Here is a 17,453-nt window from a genome sequence, read left to right as displayed (position 1 = left end):
TTTATATTCACAATACAGGGAGAATAAAACGCGTGATAGCGTTTACAGGTTTATTTATCAACAAGGATTATCTTTACAGGGAGGATATAGAAATTGTCGATATGTACTGCAGGGTGAATAACAAACATTGCCTGAATCTACTGGGTGAACTGGGTGAAAAAAAACCTGAAAATGTGAATAAAAACATTGCTTTATCTAAGGGGTGAATAGAAAATTCCTAATATCTATAGTAGGGTGAATAAAAATGCTAATACGGGGTGAATAACAAACAGTGCTTAAATATAAAGCATTGTCTTTAACAGGGACAGGGTCAATTAAAAAAACATTCTAAGAAAGGGAGAAAAGGTGTTGTAAAAAAGAAAATCAAAAGGTAGGAAAATTTTTCTGTCTAACTTTTATTTGTTATCTGTTCTATTTGTACAAAATTGTCGGTTGTTCGTGTTTAAAAAACTAATTTTGTTTAAAGTGCGTACTTTACATGGCAGAAAAATTATACCAATATTTCGATCTTCTTCGATCATAAAAATGAGTATCGAGGGGTATATGAATAGTGGATACTAATTTAGAAAAATCGGATAAAGCACTGAGAGAATATGAGTACATTATAAAAGTTTTAAAGAAAATTCTTTCTTGGACTTCACTTTAAGAAGATATGCATAATTTGAACATGTATCATATGGAGAGTATGGAACTTACTAAAAGTCTAAGACAGAGAGAATTACAAGGGTAATTAGAGAAGAAATGCTTGGGAGTAGCCCCCCCCCCCCGTCCTAGAACTCAAAGCTTACACTTTTCAAATCTTAAACTCAAGAGTGAAGAACATAAAAAAAAATTAGTTTGCTGTTCATTCAGTGCACTAAGAAGATTGTATACGTGGACCAGAGCCACTATGAGAGAAGTCTGAAAGAAAAATCTATTCATCCTAATCGGATGGGCGCTATCTGCAGGGGAATCAGGGATAGCAAAGTAAAACAATTATTTTTAAATGCCAAGCCACGAAGGCTTGAATTCTGAGGCAGTAAAAGACCATTTTTTTTGTTAAAAATTTGGATTTAATTTACTTTATTCATTGCACCGCCGTTTTGTAATCTTTCTTTTTTACAAACTATGATAGCTGAAGGAGCTGAAGTGCCAGGCGTTGCCCGTGGAATTTTAAAATAGAATTAAAACAAAAATCTTATAATTCCACTAAAAGTTTCTCCACTAAATTCAGCCCAATTCATTCAGCCGTTTGCCCATATAAATGAACGAAGAGCTTTATTATATAGATTACAATTGTCCTCCGGACTTTTTTTTAAAACCGGAAACTTTTACGAGTCATAATTATTTTCTGGACCTCTGTCCTATGATGCTAAATCGTCTGCACTAATGTCCGATTAAACTAACGTACTTTTGCACTAAAGTCAGCTGATCAGTAACACTTTTGGCCGCAGCGCCCGGCCCCTAGCCTGTCCTAGCTGCGGTGCTCGGCCCCATAGCCTGTCCTAGCCACAGCGCTCGGCCCAGAAATTGTCTTAGGCCAACCTAACCCTCAAATAAAACGTTAGTCCGAATGAACGTTAGTGCGAATGTACGTTAGTCCGATCAATCATTAGTGCAAACGATACGATATCTCCTTGTTTTCATCTCATAGAATTTAAGTTTAAGTTGAATTTTTCATTTTCAAAAATGTCTTTTACTATCTCTATTTTTAATACTAAACATCCAATATACTCCAAGGATATGTCGTCTTATTTTTTTGGGAGATCTTAGTATGTTCCAAGGCTTAACTTACAATGCGGCATTCGTAATTTTTGCGCACAGGCTATACACGTGCAGCATGCGGAGAAAATTTATTATTTCGTGAAGACTCCTCGATCTAAGGATTGTTTAATTAGTGCTATCAATTTAGATTAGGTTTCCATCACAATATCGCTGGATACATCTTTATATGTGGAAGGGAAACAGTGTTGTTTGATCTTGCTTAGATCAAAGATCAAGTATTGAACGTGTTCATACATTAATTAACATTGATACCACTGTAGTGTGGCAATGATCGGACAAATAGTGTTGATCACTTTTTTGTCATAAATCTCAGATCCCGCAGTTATTCATGTTTGTTTCTTAGTAGAGCAAGGAGTGGTGCTCGTCATATTTCTGTGATAACTGCTTGATAACAGCTAAAAAAAATTTCTTGTTATAAAAAAGGAATTGCCTTTCTTCAATTCTAGTCATGTTCCTGAATATTAGTTGGTGGAAACCCCATGTATATCTTGTATGGGGGGTATGACGTATAAAATTATGTCTAGTCCAAGAAAGGCAGCCAGGTGATACCATCTAGCTAAATGTTTTTAGTTTCCTTGTTTGGGAACCTTAATACAAAGTTTTAGCAGTCGCCTCATCCCATAAATATGCATATTTATTGAATTCACATTATTAAGTTTATTACAGTTGATAAGTATTATTCTTTTGGGTCCGAAAATCAGAGACCATAATCTGACATATGTGATCATAATTTTTATTTCAGAAATGGCGCCGAAAAAAGCAGCTGCCGCAAAACCTGAAGCAGCTAAGGCTGTTAAGGGCTCTAAGCCTGCACCCAAGAAGGTTGCCGAGAAGAAAGCTGGAGATGAGGGAACCGAGAAGGCCCCCGTTAAGGCTGTGATCAAGGCCCGCAGGATGCAAAAGAAGGTCGTGAAGGGTCTCCACGGAACCAGGGTTAAGAAGGTCCGCACCAGCGTCAAGTTCTATAGACCCAAGACCTTCCGTTGCCCAAGGGCACCCAAGTACCCCAGGTACAAAACTAAAATCATCTGTCTCTATAATGTAAACCTCAATCAGAGCCTGTTCTCTTCCTAATAATTGTCAGAAAAGAGACTGTCTTAAAGACGTACTTTGGGGGACGAAAATTTGATCATTTAGATGTCTTGCTCTAAATTCTTATCTGATGGATAAATAGTACACACACAATCGGATTTTACTAAATTGAGGTTTACTTATGAATCATGTTACAGCTTGTGTGCATTTAAGTCGTCCTTATTATCGTCTTATATATAAAACATAATAATTCAATTAAGACATTTTTACAAAAATTGACAGCCTGTTGACATGTATATAATCTGTTTTTAGCATGTTTAACATTTACATAGTCTGGCTTTAGCATGTTTGACATGTATATAATCTGTTTTGGGGGTTAAGGTTAAAAGTAGGACCGGAAGAATGTTTTTAACCTTTCCCGAATCTTCGAATACAATTTTCATCCTTTCAGAGCGCGGGGTTGACATTTCTCAAATATGTATCCCTGTTTTTAATAATCCTGTACCTTTTTCAGATATATGAAATATTTTAACGAACTGTTCGAAGATAATATTTATTTTCGTATTCTCTACCCATCCTTTACTGCTAGTCAAGCTAGTTTTAGAAAGATGCAATCTCCGGATTGTTAAGGTTTATGTGACCCAAAAGTTTATCTGTAATTTTAATGTATTATGAATCACTCTGAAAGATCTGAAATTTATTAAATGTGTTTTTAGGAAGTCCACCCCAAGAAGGAACCGAATGGATGCTTATAACATCATCAAGCACCCCCTTACCACCGAGTCCGCCATGAAGAAGATCGAGGATAACAACACCCTTGTCTTCATCTGCGATATCAAGGTATAATTACTAAAAAGATCAACTGAGCTGGGAACTTTAGAATGATGGATATCTAGATCAATGCTTGATCCTCCCTTTTTCTTAATCTCAAGACTAACCTAATCTTGTACTTGTATCCTGAAAAGTGTATAAAATTCAATTAAAGTTGCGTATCAGAAGCCAGGAAATTTGAAATTTTGCGAACCATCTAAGATTAAAATACTGAACCGGAAGAGACTCTCTTATTATGAAAAACTGGTTTTTTTTATATTTCTGCACTAAATCCATAAAAAGAGGGGGGTAAGCAAGACATTAAAAGTGTCCACATTGGATATTCTGATTAAGCTGTCGGGATTAAAGGTATCTCATTCTAAAGTTCCTAGCTCGAGGCCAAATTTAAAGAATTTGAGCCTCAGTTTATATTTAAGCCGCGCCTCAAATGTTTTTGGTTCCACTTAAATTTGTACTAATTTTTCAAGATTAAGGCCTGCCCTCAATTGAAACCGATTTTTGGGAGATTTTAGACGCGGCGTAAATTCATTAAATTCTTTCACTGATAGGTTTTTGTTACTTTTACCCCCCCCCCCTCGCATTTTATTATGAACCCCTAATAATTTAGTTGTAAATCTGTTTCGTAAATGAACCCTTTATTCTGATTATCAAGCTACGGAAAGGTTCGTTGGTTAATTTACTTTAAATTTCAATACTAACATCTTAACACCAAAAATCCGCAAGTCACTTTACTGCAATTAAAAGTTTTCAATTTCGAATGAATCTAGGATATTTTTTTAAAAATCAGAAGTGACTTGATAACTTAAGTTTCAAGACGGAAATCATTTTAAGATCTAAGTGTCACTATCATAATTCATAAAGCTCAAAACCGAGGTGTGGATTTTATCATGGCTGAAATTGAGATCAACTAGATTTTTTATCTCAAGTCATCCTTTCCTTACGGATCAGATTTATATTTTGGGTGGATTGATTCCTAGTGAAAACTATTGTGAAAACCAACCCTGACTTGGAACATTTGTTAAATTAATTGCAACGGTTTAATGTTATTTTTTTAGGCCAACAAGCACCAGGTCAAGGCTGCCGTGAAGAAGTTGTACGACATCAACGTGTCCAAGGTCAACACCCTTGTGAGACCCGACGGTCAGAAGAAGGCTTATGTCCGTCTTGCTCCGGATTATGATGCCCTCGACGTCGCCAACAAGATTGGAATCATCTAAATGTATCCTCTTGTATTCAATAAACGTTAAGCTGCTAAACTTGGTTACGCTCTGCGTCAATTATTTAAAATTTCAGAATCACAATGACAACCGACTTGATGAAAACTATCGAGGAGGGAGATGATGTTGAAAACTTCTCCGAGCCCAGTGATTCAGAGGATGAGGGAAAACCCATGAAGAAGAAAGCATCCAAGAAAGTTCAGAAAGATTTTGATACTGGGTTTAAGTTTGTAGGGAGCCAGAAAGAGTATATGGAGGATACATGGAATGATATAGCCAAGTATGTTAAAAAGAAGGCCAAAACAACGTTAGACGACAAGGAAAATGTCTTTAATTTATAGTATATTGAAAAGTACATTCATTAATTTATGGTGACAAAGTTTGACAAATAGTATGTATTCCTAGTACATCTAGGTTAAATATCCTGACGACCGTGAATTTATGTAGATCATTTTTGGTATTGCCCTCGCGTGGTTTGTCAGCAGCCTTTAGCTAATGTAATAATAGATCATTTTTTGAGACAGGACACAGCAAGAACACATTGTACTGATAAAAAAGAGTTACAAAACCAATCAAAAATAGTTCGTTGTATTCTTGAACTCAAAGGATTTTCAAAAAATCAAGTAAAATGCATGGAACTACACAAGAAAAAGGATAAACCTCACCAAAATAAAAAATTCATATCAACAATTAAATACAATGAGTGCTCAAATAGACATGTACATATTAAAAATTTTGTTAAAAAAATTCCAATAAACCTGGAAAAATACTACATGCCAATGGATATCCCGGACTCTAAACTGGAACAATTTGTTTTTACTATAAAGAAAATGCGGAAAAAACTAAAATTCTAAACAATAAGGTACAATAGGATCATAAATTAAAACTTTCTACTTTAATTTATATTTATTTCTATTTTTATTTTTATTTTTAATCATTTAATTTCATTTTAATTATCATTTAATATAAACCAGGGTTTTAAAATTAAGAAATTAACATAAGGATGTATAGTTTCACGGTGGTCTGGTGATAGCATATCCATTTAACATTTTTTAAGCTGGATCATGTGGGTCCAGTGCTCAAGGGAGCACTGGACCCACGAACTGATCCCGCTAGGTAAATAACTAGCGAGTTCACTGTAATGGAGCCAGTGCTCCCTTTTTTTTGGAAAAAATGTATTTCACCTTAAAATCCGAAACTACCAAATCCTAAAATTGTTTTTATTCAGGCAAACCGTTGGATGTGCTTCTACCTTATCACTGGGCTACTATACAATTCAAATCACTAAACAGAATTTCATATAGTGTAATTTTTTCCTAAACTTTGGTGTTTTTTAAAATTTTTGTAACGTTTCATAACTATTAAATCCTATTTATATACTCGGTTTTTAACCACCAAAACTAAGGATGATCATTTTTAGGTAATTCCTTCAAAGGTTGTTGTTAAAGAGGTTGTTTCTGATCATTTCAATGAAACGTAATTTGCCAGCTACTTAATTCAAACTAAGAACTGGGAGTGAATGTATAGTAGTATCCCGTCTACGGACCTATGATGAAGAATAATTCTAAGGTCGATCTATCCATTTTATATGGTAGTGTACTATACTTTTTATAAGTAATGTACTAATTATTTCAATTATGGTGTGGCGAATTGTATACATAAAACGTTATGGTTTGAACTCGCTATGGCATAACCAACATACATTCAGGGCTGCCCTCTAAGACTCGGAGAATAATAAATTTCTTCTACGAATCTTTGCAACGTGAGCAAAATTTAATTGTTTTTTATTCGACGTTACCTAAAATTTCCGATTTCTTTTTGTCTCAGCCCGTTTTATAGGTTAATTGCGTGGAATTTAAAGTGTAGAAAGTTTGTTAAAGATCAATGGATTGGGGTTGTTTTAAGATGAGACAGGGGTTTACCGCATTCTATGAACTACGTTAAAACAGTCGAACCTTTTTATTTAATTTTATAAAGAGTGTTACGGTCGAGATTTGTAGTTACAGGGTTACCCACAAAGGATAAGATGACTTCCTGAAACTATAAAAACATGAAGATCCTTAGAAATTCTGTAATTCGTCTGTGAGGTATCATCATTTTGGGTTTTCCTGGATACGCTTTATCTTATCTGTTTTCAACCTTTTTTGACCGTTGTTTACTTGTCTTGAGAACATACAAATATGGCAGGAATTTTATTTTATTTGATTAAATATCTCTTTAAAACTCATGGATAACCTTTAAATATAGGTTCACAATCACATAAATTCTATAAAATATTCACGGTGTTTACAAGAAACTTAAAATTCGTAATGCATTCCCAGTAATGGTGAGTTAAGTTTCCCACAATGAGTTAAAATTATATCTCGATATCAACTTTGGGTAAAGCATTGACACCCCGGCCACTCCCACCTAAGGTATTCTTTTTTTTACAATATCTTGAAGACAATTGAATTAGATTGCCAAATTCCGGAGGGAGCGAAAGGATAAAGGCGGAGAAGAGATAGTAATATCTGGCAGTGAGGCGGAGACAGATGACAGTCTTTCCGATGATGAGATGGTTGCAGATAATATTAAGGTAATGAGCTTCAGGACTGGGTTTTTCACAATGCTTCAAATCAAACTATGGTTCATTTCATAAATAAACCATATAGTTTGACTTTGAAAAAATCCAATGTGATGTGGCTAGTATTGACTAAAAGCTAGCTTGCTACATTTTTCTAACCATTTTGAAGGGGTTGAATCTTATTATCACAATAATCTGTTAAGGGAGTTAAGGTTGCCATTTTGTTTTGATTAAACTAGGAAAAAATTAAGAAAACTTGAGGGAAAAAGGCGATCGTTTTAAAGCGATAGTGTTTGATCGATTATTTGTATATATCTTCACTCATGATTAAAGTTAGGAATAAGGTAAGGGAAGCCAACATTTAGAATAAAAAACATTGTAAAATTTGTAAAACTTCTCTAAAGCTAATTTCCATCAGTAAATGTGGCTGCTCGTGTACCCTGTATTACCATTTTCTTTATACTTTCATTATTTATGCATTTATACTCACAATAATTGATAGTACGTCGATCTTTGAAAATCTTTGTGCAAAAGATTTATGATAATGATTCTGAATAACTTGCGATTTTTAATCATTTATCTCAACCTTGAAAATAACAAAATCTCTACTCGTAGATAAAAGAACGGGACGCGAAGCGAAAGCTCCGTCGTGCAGCAAAGAACCCTGGAGAAGGAGATACAGGGATAGAAATCAAGATGGAGGAGGATGAGTCCGAAGAGGAAGGATTCTTTGACGATACACCCGTATTCGACGACAAGGCATCCTTCACCTCTATGAACCTGTCCAGACCACTATTAAAGGCTATAGAAGAGTTAAGGTTTATCCATCCTACTCCTATCCAAGCTGCAACTATACCTGTAGCTCTACTAGGCCGGGATATCTGTGGTTGCGCCGCTACAGGAACCGGAAAGACTGCTGCGTATATGCTGCCTGTATTGGAGCGTCTACTATACAGACCGAAGGAGGTTGCTGTTACAAGGGTTCTTGTCCTTGTTCCTACCAGAGAGTTAGGTGTACAGGTAGGCTGGGGTTTAAAATTAGGACAGAGATATATTTATAAATATTTTCTCAAGAGTCATTCCTTCTCACACCTCTTTCGAAAAGTATTTTGGTGAAAAAAATAAAATTTTTATGTCAAGAAAGTGGAAAACTTTCTTATTTATAAGTTTTCATTTTTTCCCCAGAGCGTTAATCGTTGAAAATATATTCCACTGAATTGGAAGAAATTCTAATTTATTTTGACAAGTTTTCTTTATAAAAAGTTAGACATTTTTGTAACATAATTTTATATTTTAGGTCTACCAAGTTACAAAACAGTTGGCTCAGTTTACAACTGTGGAGGTTGCTTTATCTGTTGGAGGATTGGATCTGAAGACCCAAGAATCCATCATGAGACGGAATCCTGATATTGTAATCGCTACTCCGGGTCGTTTAATTGATCACGTGAAGAATACTCCAACCTTCTCCCTGGAGAGTATAGAAGTTCTAATTTTAGACGAAGCAGGTGAGTGATCACCTCAAGGAATAAAGTTTCACATATCTGACAAAAACTTACCTGGAATCATATATTCACGTGAAGTATGTCTTCTTACTGAAAAAAACACTTGTAGGTTGAAAAAATATTAAAAATGTTCAAAACTAGTTAATTTCAAAATTGTTGGCGTCGCAATCTGTGATCTCTTTGAACCATTGTTTTTAGATCGTATGTTGGAGGAGAGTTTCTTTGAGCAGATGAGGGAGATTATTAAATCCTGTGCCAGGACTAGACAAACCTTACTCTTCTCCGCTACCATGACAGAACAGGGAGGAATCAGATTCTCGGAGATCAACTAAACAAATCATTTTTTAAAGATCTTGTACAATCAAATTCTAGGACTAAAATAATCAAATAATCTGAAAAGAAAACTCAGATATTTAATATTGCTTTTTGTGTTACTCAAAAAAATCATTAGGTATTGAGCAATATCTATCAATAATATTATTTTCATTTTTAATGCGAGATTTGATCGTCACCAGGAATTTATTGAGATGTTACCGGGATAAAATCTTGGAACATTTTTCTGACAATTGCTGCTTTTTTGCAGCCATTATAAACGACCCCCCCTTCTAATTCTAAAATACAAATTCTCTAAAACTGATCTCCCAGGTTAATCAATTGGCGACAGTATCTCTGAATAAACCACTGAAAATATTTGTGGACAGTAATAAAGTAAGAAAAAATTTAAACTTTTTAAATTTGCTTGTAAATGATTTTATATATTTTGTTTGATTCAATAGCTTCTTTTGTATTTGGCTTGTTAAATTCTTAAAAAGTCTGTTGGTTGGTTGTTGTATTTATTGATGGATTGGTTGCTAATTTATCGATTAATTAAGTGTTTAGTTATTTAAAAAAAAAAAAGCATGGCATGTCCGATTCACAACGAACCCCTGAAACCTTGTTTGGTAAAGAAGGGGTGAGATANTCCATGTGAAGAGGAGAATGCCCGATTTTCAACGGTACCCTTTAAACCTTTGTGTGTTCGTCGAGTACAGAGATAACTTGTCGAACCCCGCTTGTATTCAGCTGAAAATTCCGGTATGCGCTGTGCCGAGTTGAGACTGTAAACCGGGCATAGCCCTCAGTGCATGGAATGTCATTTGAAATTACGCGAACAGCCCCTTAAATCATATTTACGATTTTTTCAATTTTACATAATTTTACTCTTTTCTCCAGGTTACATATAATGCTGGGTTTACTTGGAGTAAGAGTAGGAGAACTCCACGGAAATATGTCCCAGCCGCAGCGTTTGGATACACTCAAGAGGTTTAAGGAGGATGAGCTTGACGTTCTCCTGGCTACTGATGTAGCTGCTCGAGGGTTGGATATTAGAGGAGTAAAGACAGTAATTAACTTTACGATGCCAACAACACTAGAACATTATATACACAGGGTCGGAAGAACAGCTAGGGCGGGCAGAGCCGGCAGGTAAACAAAACATTTTCAAATCTAACCAGATCATAATTTTCTAATAAGTTTTGTAAGAAAAGTTCTACAAAAAAATTCTAATTATTTTTATCATAATACATGATATTAAACTAAGGATGTTAGAATTGACTCTAGCGTTTAGAACATTCCTAATGATTAATTCTTTTAAATTTCATGAAAAAAAATTGGGATTCAAATTCTTTAGATTAAATCTCAATCTACATAGTGCATATTGAACATATATCTTTAGATATGTATACATATAAAAACTATTTTCCTGTTTCTAGATCCGTGTCTATCTCTGGAGAGTCTGAGAGGAAGATGGTCAAAGAGATTGTTAGACGGGCCCGTGATCCTGTTAAATCCAGGGTTATCCCAACCGATATCGTGGAGAAGTACAGGAAGAAGCTGGCAACAATAGAAGAGGACGTGAAGAAGGTGATAGAGGAGGAGACGGCGGAGCGAGAGATCGCCAAGGTTGAGAACAAGGCGAACAGGTTGCAGAACAAGATCAACGACAAGGTGGAGGATCCGGACAGGGTCTGGTTTCAGTCCAAGCAGGAGAGATTAGACGAGAAGAATAAACTTAAAGAAGAAAACAGAAAGATAACAAAGAAAATGAAGAAGAAGAAGGAAGCAGCTACGCCGGTTGATCCGGCAGAGGCGAAGGAACAAAAAGCGTTAGAGATGGAAGCCAACTTCGTTGCCAGGCAAGCCAAGAGGAGCAGGAAACCTAAGAAAATGTCAGTTTTTAAGGAGGACAGCATTAGAGAAAAGAAACCTAAAAAGGGTGGGAAAAAATCTAAATCTTCATTTGACGATGATGTTAGAAAAGGTGGCGGCGGAATAAGTAGAGGAGGGGGCGGAGGAGGCATGAAAAGAGGAGGTGGAGGCGCTAAAAGAGGGGGCGGAGGAATGAAGAGAGGAGGCGGATTCGGAGGAGTAAAGAAAGGAGGAAAAATTGGTGGTATTAAGAAATCGCTGAAACCTAAAAAGAACAAATGAAGTTCTTCATTCTTTTTTGTTTTATAAAATAAATTTTATATTTTCGCGAACCAGAAAATTTATCGTTTTCAGATTCCGTATTCTAGAAATGACCACCAAGGACATATCGGAGAGAATTTTTCATTTCTTCTTTAAACTGATTCCAGAGGCAGGACTAGGAGCTAGGTTCAACAAAGAGACAATAAGTAACATTTTACCTTGTACTATTGTCGGAACTGTTGTGTATGTAAAGTATCGTTAATCTTGAACGCTTTATCTCGATATCCAGTTTTAACTTAATTTGAGGACAATTGCTATCCCTGTAGAGTAACGGGTTATCGTAGAGGATTTTCATTAGATGTTGAATAATGCCTGATCTTGACATAAAAAGAAAGAAAAATAGAAAGCTTCTGACTTTTCAATTGTTTTCCATCTGTCAATTTTGAACAGATTTGTCATTGATAAATACTAATAATTAATTGTGGATACCAAATCGTTAAATATCTACTAATTTTGAACATTTTTTCCTTACGTCTAACTGCAATTAGCTTAGGCTCTTAGATAAGCTTTACTTAGTTTAAAGTTAAATTGGAAATTAGCATATGATCCTTTTTATTTCACGAGTTTTTTTGATAGCATTGAATTTGTCTAAAACGTTTACATTTATTTTGTTTTAAGAATTGCACATTTGCATATTAGATCAGTCTTAAAAATGTGTGTAGTTCAACTTAATAAATCGACAATTAGCATATATACTTTGCTTGTCTGTCTATCTGTTTGTATCCAATAAACGGCTGAGCCGAACGGGCCCAAATTGTTTGTGAACATGACCTAGATTAAATCGACTTAATGGGTATCCTAATTAATTATCACGTAGTTTTCAAGAGAATATCGGGAGGTTAAAACACGTATTCCGATCATTTAACGCTCCATTAACACAATTCTACTAGGTCGGTACCCCTTCATATCATAATACACTCGTCTTTTCACTATAACTCGGGGGAAAACCTTTAATATTTCAAACTTGGATTATTTGATCTAACATAATCATAGTTTGAAATGTTTAAAGTTTACGACATTATGTTGCAAAGATATAGAGATTAGAAAACCAGAATTTTTTGGCAACGACTCAATTTCTTTCCGGGAAATGTTAAATTCTCCGGCATTTAGGTTCAATGATCAGAGAATCCGTGAAACTATCTAAACTGTCCGAACTTGATATCTGGGACGATGTTGCTATGCTACAGGTTGGGATTAATGAATATTTAACTAATGAGAGAGTCTGTTTTGTGGCACGTGAAGTTCCTAGTTATGCCCCAAACGAATTGAGTTTTAGTACACAAAATGACATGAACACACTTTTACCAACATAAGTGAGTGCATTTTGAGGTCTAGATATCATAGGTGGTAGGTGATTATATCAATACAAAGGAGAATACTTTTGATTTTAATTTAGTTTTTTATTAAGCTGTTAAACATAAACATAGAAGTCTAGAGTACCTGTCAAATTTAAAAGCTCCTTTTGGATTACTTGTAAACTTGTAATTCGATAAAAGCTTGTTTACAATCAAAACTTAAACAAAAAAGTCATCTTCATTGTATTGATTTAATCACCTACCACTAAAAAGTTCACTAAATTGTAAACCTATATAAACCATCTGCATATTAGAATTAAACTGTAATACTAATAATAATAATAGCAAATCGTGCATTGCCATCTTTGCATGGAGTGTCACTTGAAATTTCGCTTGGCGTTCCTTTAACTCCTGTTTTACAGGATTATCAGGTTGGGCAGAGCTGTAAAATACTTCTTCTAGCTCTTTGTGAGAATCTGAGGTTTGGGAGCAAAGAATCCGAGGAGCTTCTCGCCCAACTCCGCTCCCAACTTGGATATCATGACCTAGGTATGGATACATACAATTCAACCTAAACATAAGGAATGTGTCCAATTTATGCGAAATTACTGGCGTGACATCTTCTCTAGTTTTATTTAACTTTTGCTTTTTTTGGTTGTATTTTAAAAATTCTAAACTTAATTTTCTTGTCAAGATCTCTCCAATAAGACTATGGTTGGAAATATGCAAGATTTCAATCTAACTTGCAATTTTAATATTTGAAGTCTGCTAGATCAAATAATCTAAGTTTGAAATATCCAATATTTACTCCATCAGGTTGCAAAGAAATATGGATTAGACAAATTGAGCTTGTGGCAAAGACTTAATTCCCTCCCTATAATTTGACGTGGGCAGTGGTTGATCTCCATGTTTCACTGAATATTGTGCAAGAAAAACCCAAACTCGTAAATTTTTTATCTAATTGAAAGATTTTTAACCATACAGGGTTACTGACAAAATTATAAAACTTTTACGTGACAATTCAAAACTAAGTTAGGGATATGCATTGAACTTAAATATATAAATGAGCACGCCCTAAAAAGCTAACTCTTATATGAATTAAGGATATTAGACACAACAAAATGTCAGTAGCTGACATTTTAGGTTCATTCTTTGAAACAAATCTTTTTATAATTTCAGAATATGAGTTTTGTATTGAGCAGCGAAATCTTGTCAGGAAAACCTTAACTTTTTTCAAAGAATTACTTATTAAAACTAGTTAAATCTTGGCTATCAAATAAATTTCAAAAAATTTAATATTTCAGTTAACATTTAGAACTTTAAACAAATGTTCATTTTTCTCTCTCATCTGAGAGATAAATTTAGAGGTTTTTCTGCAGGGATGATTTTCTGTATTTCTCTGGGAAACTAAAAAACACTCCTCAGTATTCTCAACTTAAGGTAATATATTGATCTTAGATTAAAACCGAGCCACAATATTTCTCCAGGTCTATCTAAAACTAGGAAACATATCCTGATTACTGAAGATAAATCTTTTATATATAGTTAGTTTAAGTTCCTATCACGTATGCTAGAAATAAATACTTAATACATTTCTCTAGGTCTATGTGAAGGTATGAAACCTATCTCGGACACTGGAGATAAATCCTTTATTTATTTCTTTAGGTCTACTTGAAGCTAGTAAACCTATCCCGGATGCAGGAGATAAATTCTTATTAATTTCTCAAGGTCTACTTAAAGCTAGTAAACCTATCCCGGATATTGGAGCTAAATCCTTCATATATTTCTCTAGGTCTATCTGAAGCTAGTAAACCTATCCCGGATATTGGAGATTAATCAACAGAAGTTTGATGCTGAGATTCATCACATCACTAATTCAGGAAGCAAGACCTTATTTTCTAATTGCAGTTCTGGAAAATAAAAATTTTAGATTTTAAATTCACAAGAATCATTATTTTCTCCTTAATCGTGGTTTTGAGTTAGGTCAGACCGAAAAACTTGTATTAATCCTTGGATGTCCCCAATCCTCCTCTGTGGATTGCGTTGATGCCGCGGAACGAATTTTAGTCAACCTGAAACAAGAACTAGGTATGCAAGGGATCCAAATTCTAGGTCGATTTAATATGGTCGGAGGATTGTATAAAAAGTGGGATCTTCAGGTTAATAAAGGAGGAAATTACCTTTTCTTTTTCTCTAGCGCAAATTCATTAATTTTATATTTCTTTAAATAGGAATTGATAGGCCATGTCAGTAATGTTTGATGGTCAGGTTTTTTGTTAACTCTACAGTCTATTGTTTATTACGTATGACTAAAAAGTATTTAGTCAACGCTACTCTATAAACTAAATATCTAAGCAAAAATAAGAAAAGTTTTTATTTTTTATATCTTAAAGTGTTGAATTCTGAAAATTTCCTCAATGTTTCTGCTTGATAAATCTGTGAGTCACTTATACAAAGATATTACAATAAAGATAATTAATTAACAGCTAATTTATCCATGATCAGCCAAATGGTTAAAGGCACAGTTGTGAATTGGACATACAAGTCTATAAATTAACAACTAGGATATCTGATTTATCCTTGATCAGACAAATCATTAAAGGTAAAGTTGTGAATTGGACATACAAGTCTATAAATTAACAACTAGGATATCTGATTTATCCTTGATCAGACAAATCATTAAAGGTAAAGTTGTGAATTGGACATACAAGTCTATAAATTAACAACTAGGATATCTAATTTATCCTTGATCAGACAAATAGTTAAAGATACGGTTGTGAATTGGACATACAAGTCTATAAATTAACAACTAGGATATCTGATTTATCCTTGATTAGACAAATGATTAAAGGTACAGTTGTGAATTGAACATACAATTCTATAAATTAACGGTCTCTTGAAATTGTGTGCCTGGAGTTCCTTTAAAGTAAAGTTTGAATATACTCCGCTCTATAAACATTAAACTTAAAATCTGATTTGATTAGATTGGAAGATGTTGGAAAATATCTCCCCTAATTCTCTTATCCCTGCTGTAACTCGGTGGCCGGAGTTAAGACTAAAAATCTTTGATGTGCTCCGGGAGCAACTAACCGGGGATCTGCTTGAACCAGAGAAGATCTATATTCTTGGAGATTTTATTGTCGGACAGGTATCGTCTAGATTTTATCCAGTCCTAGTTAACTTCCTCATACTCCTGTATGTTCAGGTGTTAGAGGATAGGAACCAATGGACTAAAACCCCAACCCGGAGCCAGGAAAAGAAATACAACAGTTTCTCTGGACATCTTCTCAGGTTCCTGGATACCCTGGAGATACCAGTTCTAAAGCTAGAGCTCCTCAACTATATTTCAGAGAAGATAAAGCACAGCTAAATTTACAGTTCTAGACAAATTAAATAATTAATTCCTAAACGTCTTTCAAGAAAATTAGAATATTCGGAGTGAGCTATAACTTGTTCCGAAGGGAAATCAGAAGGAAAAGAATGTTGATGAAGAAAGGAAAAAACTGGAACGTTGAAAAACACAATTACCTCAAACTTTTATAAAAGATTTTAGATTTTATTTTTAGAGTATATAGATCTGTAAAGAAAGTAACAATAAAGGCGAATATATGTTTTAAACAACGATTTCTTAAAACAGAAAAATATGGGTTTCAAACTANTGTCGGAGGTGCATGGCATTTATGCCCATTCATCCCCTATTATTGTTTTGGTTTCTCTGTTTAGTCAGAAAATTACAAATAATCTTATAAGATGATATTTTCTGAAGACTTATTTTTAATTCTGATTCTGATTCTGATTCTTAGGATTAATTCTTTCCACTGTTCTTGTTCTACCTTATAGACTGGAGTAAGAGGAATATAGTTTGTGTGCAGTTTTATCAAATTTATTACTACGACGTACTTGTTCTACCTTATAGACTGGTGTAAGATGAATATAGTTTGTGTGCAGTTTTATCAAATTTATTACACGATGTACTTGTTCTACTTTAAAGACTGGTGTAAGAGGAATATAGTTAGTATGCAGTTTTATCAAATTTATTACTACGATGTTCTTGTTCTACCATATAGACTGGGGTAAGAGGAATATAGTTTGTGTGCAGTTTTATCAAATTTATTACTACGATGTTCTTGTTCTACCTTATAGACTGGGGTAAGAGGAATATAGTTTGTGTGCAGTTTTATCAAATTCATTACTACGATGTTCTTGTTCTACCTTATAGACTGGGGTAAGAGGAATATAGTTTGTGTGCAGTTTTATCAAATTTATTACTACGACGTACTTGTTCTACCTTATAGACTGGTGTAAGAGGAGTGCAGTTTTATAAAATTTATTACTACGAGGAAATTGTTGACTAAGGGGTTGAATTTTCCCTTGCCGAGACTGTGCCATCACTTATACTAATTATTGTTTATATTTACAACAAAAACAATAGATTTTGAACTCTCCTAATACATCACGGGCAAATTTGAAAAACCCTACCATCCTACATTCAGTTCTACTTTCACCGTGTTTACCAATTTACGATAGCTCTTTGTGTGAAAGTAGTTTCACATTATAACTCTAGTTTTGATTATAACTTGTTCCAAGCTTGGGTAGATATTGGATATCAATATGGTTTTGTTTTACATTTATAAGTGATGGTTGATTAGTTTACTCTCTTAGCAATGAAAGTTGATATATGATAGAGATTGAACCACCCTGTTCTGTCTTATCACCCTTACATACTAAACAGCCGTTCAAG

General features: G+C 34.4%; 3 protein-coding genes across 3 annotated transcripts; all 3 read left to right on the top strand.

The window, feature by feature from the left end:
- Positions 1-2,476: 2,476 nt before the first annotated feature.
- On the top strand, positions 2,477-4,922 carry LOC111699662 (60S ribosomal protein L23a). Its single transcript, XM_023470385.1, has 3 exons — positions 2,477-2,774; positions 3,513-3,636; positions 4,683-4,922. The coding sequence occupies exons 1-3, from the start codon at positions 2,509-2,511 to the stop codon at positions 4,842-4,844; spliced, it is 552 nt and encodes a 183-aa protein (XP_023326153.1). The 5' UTR covers positions 2,477-2,508; the 3' UTR covers positions 4,845-4,922.
- On the top strand, positions 4,914-11,451 carry LOC111699663 (probable ATP-dependent RNA helicase DDX27). The gene is given in 8 exon segments (XM_023470386.1): positions 4,914-5,164; positions 7,300-7,419; positions 8,023-8,427; positions 8,705-8,912; positions 9,108-9,208; positions 9,552-9,617; positions 10,024-10,373; positions 10,661-11,451. Coding segments are annotated over 8 exon segments (2,205 nt in total). The 5' UTR covers positions 4,914-4,927; the 3' UTR covers positions 11,379-11,451.
- Positions 11,442-16,330, top strand: LOC111699661 (uncharacterized). The gene is made up of 9 exons (XM_023470384.1): positions 11,442-11,563; positions 12,528-12,604; positions 13,135-13,261; positions 13,892-13,928; positions 14,092-14,152; positions 14,505-14,592; positions 14,696-14,800; positions 15,697-15,860; positions 15,918-16,330. Exons 1-9 carry the CDS (start codon positions 11,467-11,469, stop codon positions 16,080-16,082), a joined length of 921 nt encoding a protein of 306 aa, XP_023326152.1. The 5' UTR covers positions 11,442-11,466; the 3' UTR covers positions 16,083-16,330.
- The last annotated feature ends 1,123 nt before the right edge of the window (positions 16,331-17,453 follow it).

This window comes from Eurytemora carolleeae, unplaced genomic scaffold, assembly GCF_000591075.1.
Source record: "Eurytemora carolleeae unplaced genomic scaffold, Eaff_2.0 scaffold279, whole genome shotgun sequence".
In the NCBI taxonomy this organism is placed as follows: Eukaryota; Metazoa; Arthropoda; class Copepoda; order Calanoida; family Temoridae; genus Eurytemora; species Eurytemora carolleeae.
This window is presented reverse-complemented; position numbering and strand designations above follow the sequence as displayed.

Coding starts and splice junctions, on each gene's coding strand:
- LOC111699662 (XM_023470385.1), top strand. CDS start 2,509: ATGGCGCCGAAAAAAGCAGCTGCCGCAAAACCTGAAGCAGCTAAGGCT. Junction 2,775..3,512: donor AGGGCACCCAAGTACCCCAG/GTACAAAACTAA, acceptor ATGTGTTTTTAG/GAAGTCCACCCCAAGAAGGA. Junction 3,637..4,682: donor TCTTCATCTGCGATATCAAG/GTATAATTACTA, acceptor TTATTTTTTTAG/GCCAACAAGCACCAGGTCAA.
- LOC111699661 (XM_023470384.1), top strand. CDS start 11,467: ATGACCACCAAGGACATATCGGAGAGAATTTTTCATTTCTTCTTTAAA. Junction 11,564..12,527: donor GTTCAACAAAGAGACAATAA/GTAACATTTTAC, acceptor TCCGGCATTTAG/GTTCAATGATCAGAGAATCC. Junction 12,605..13,134: donor ACGATGTTGCTATGCTACAG/GTTGGGATTAAT, acceptor CCTGTTTTACAG/GATTATCAGGTTGGGCAGAG.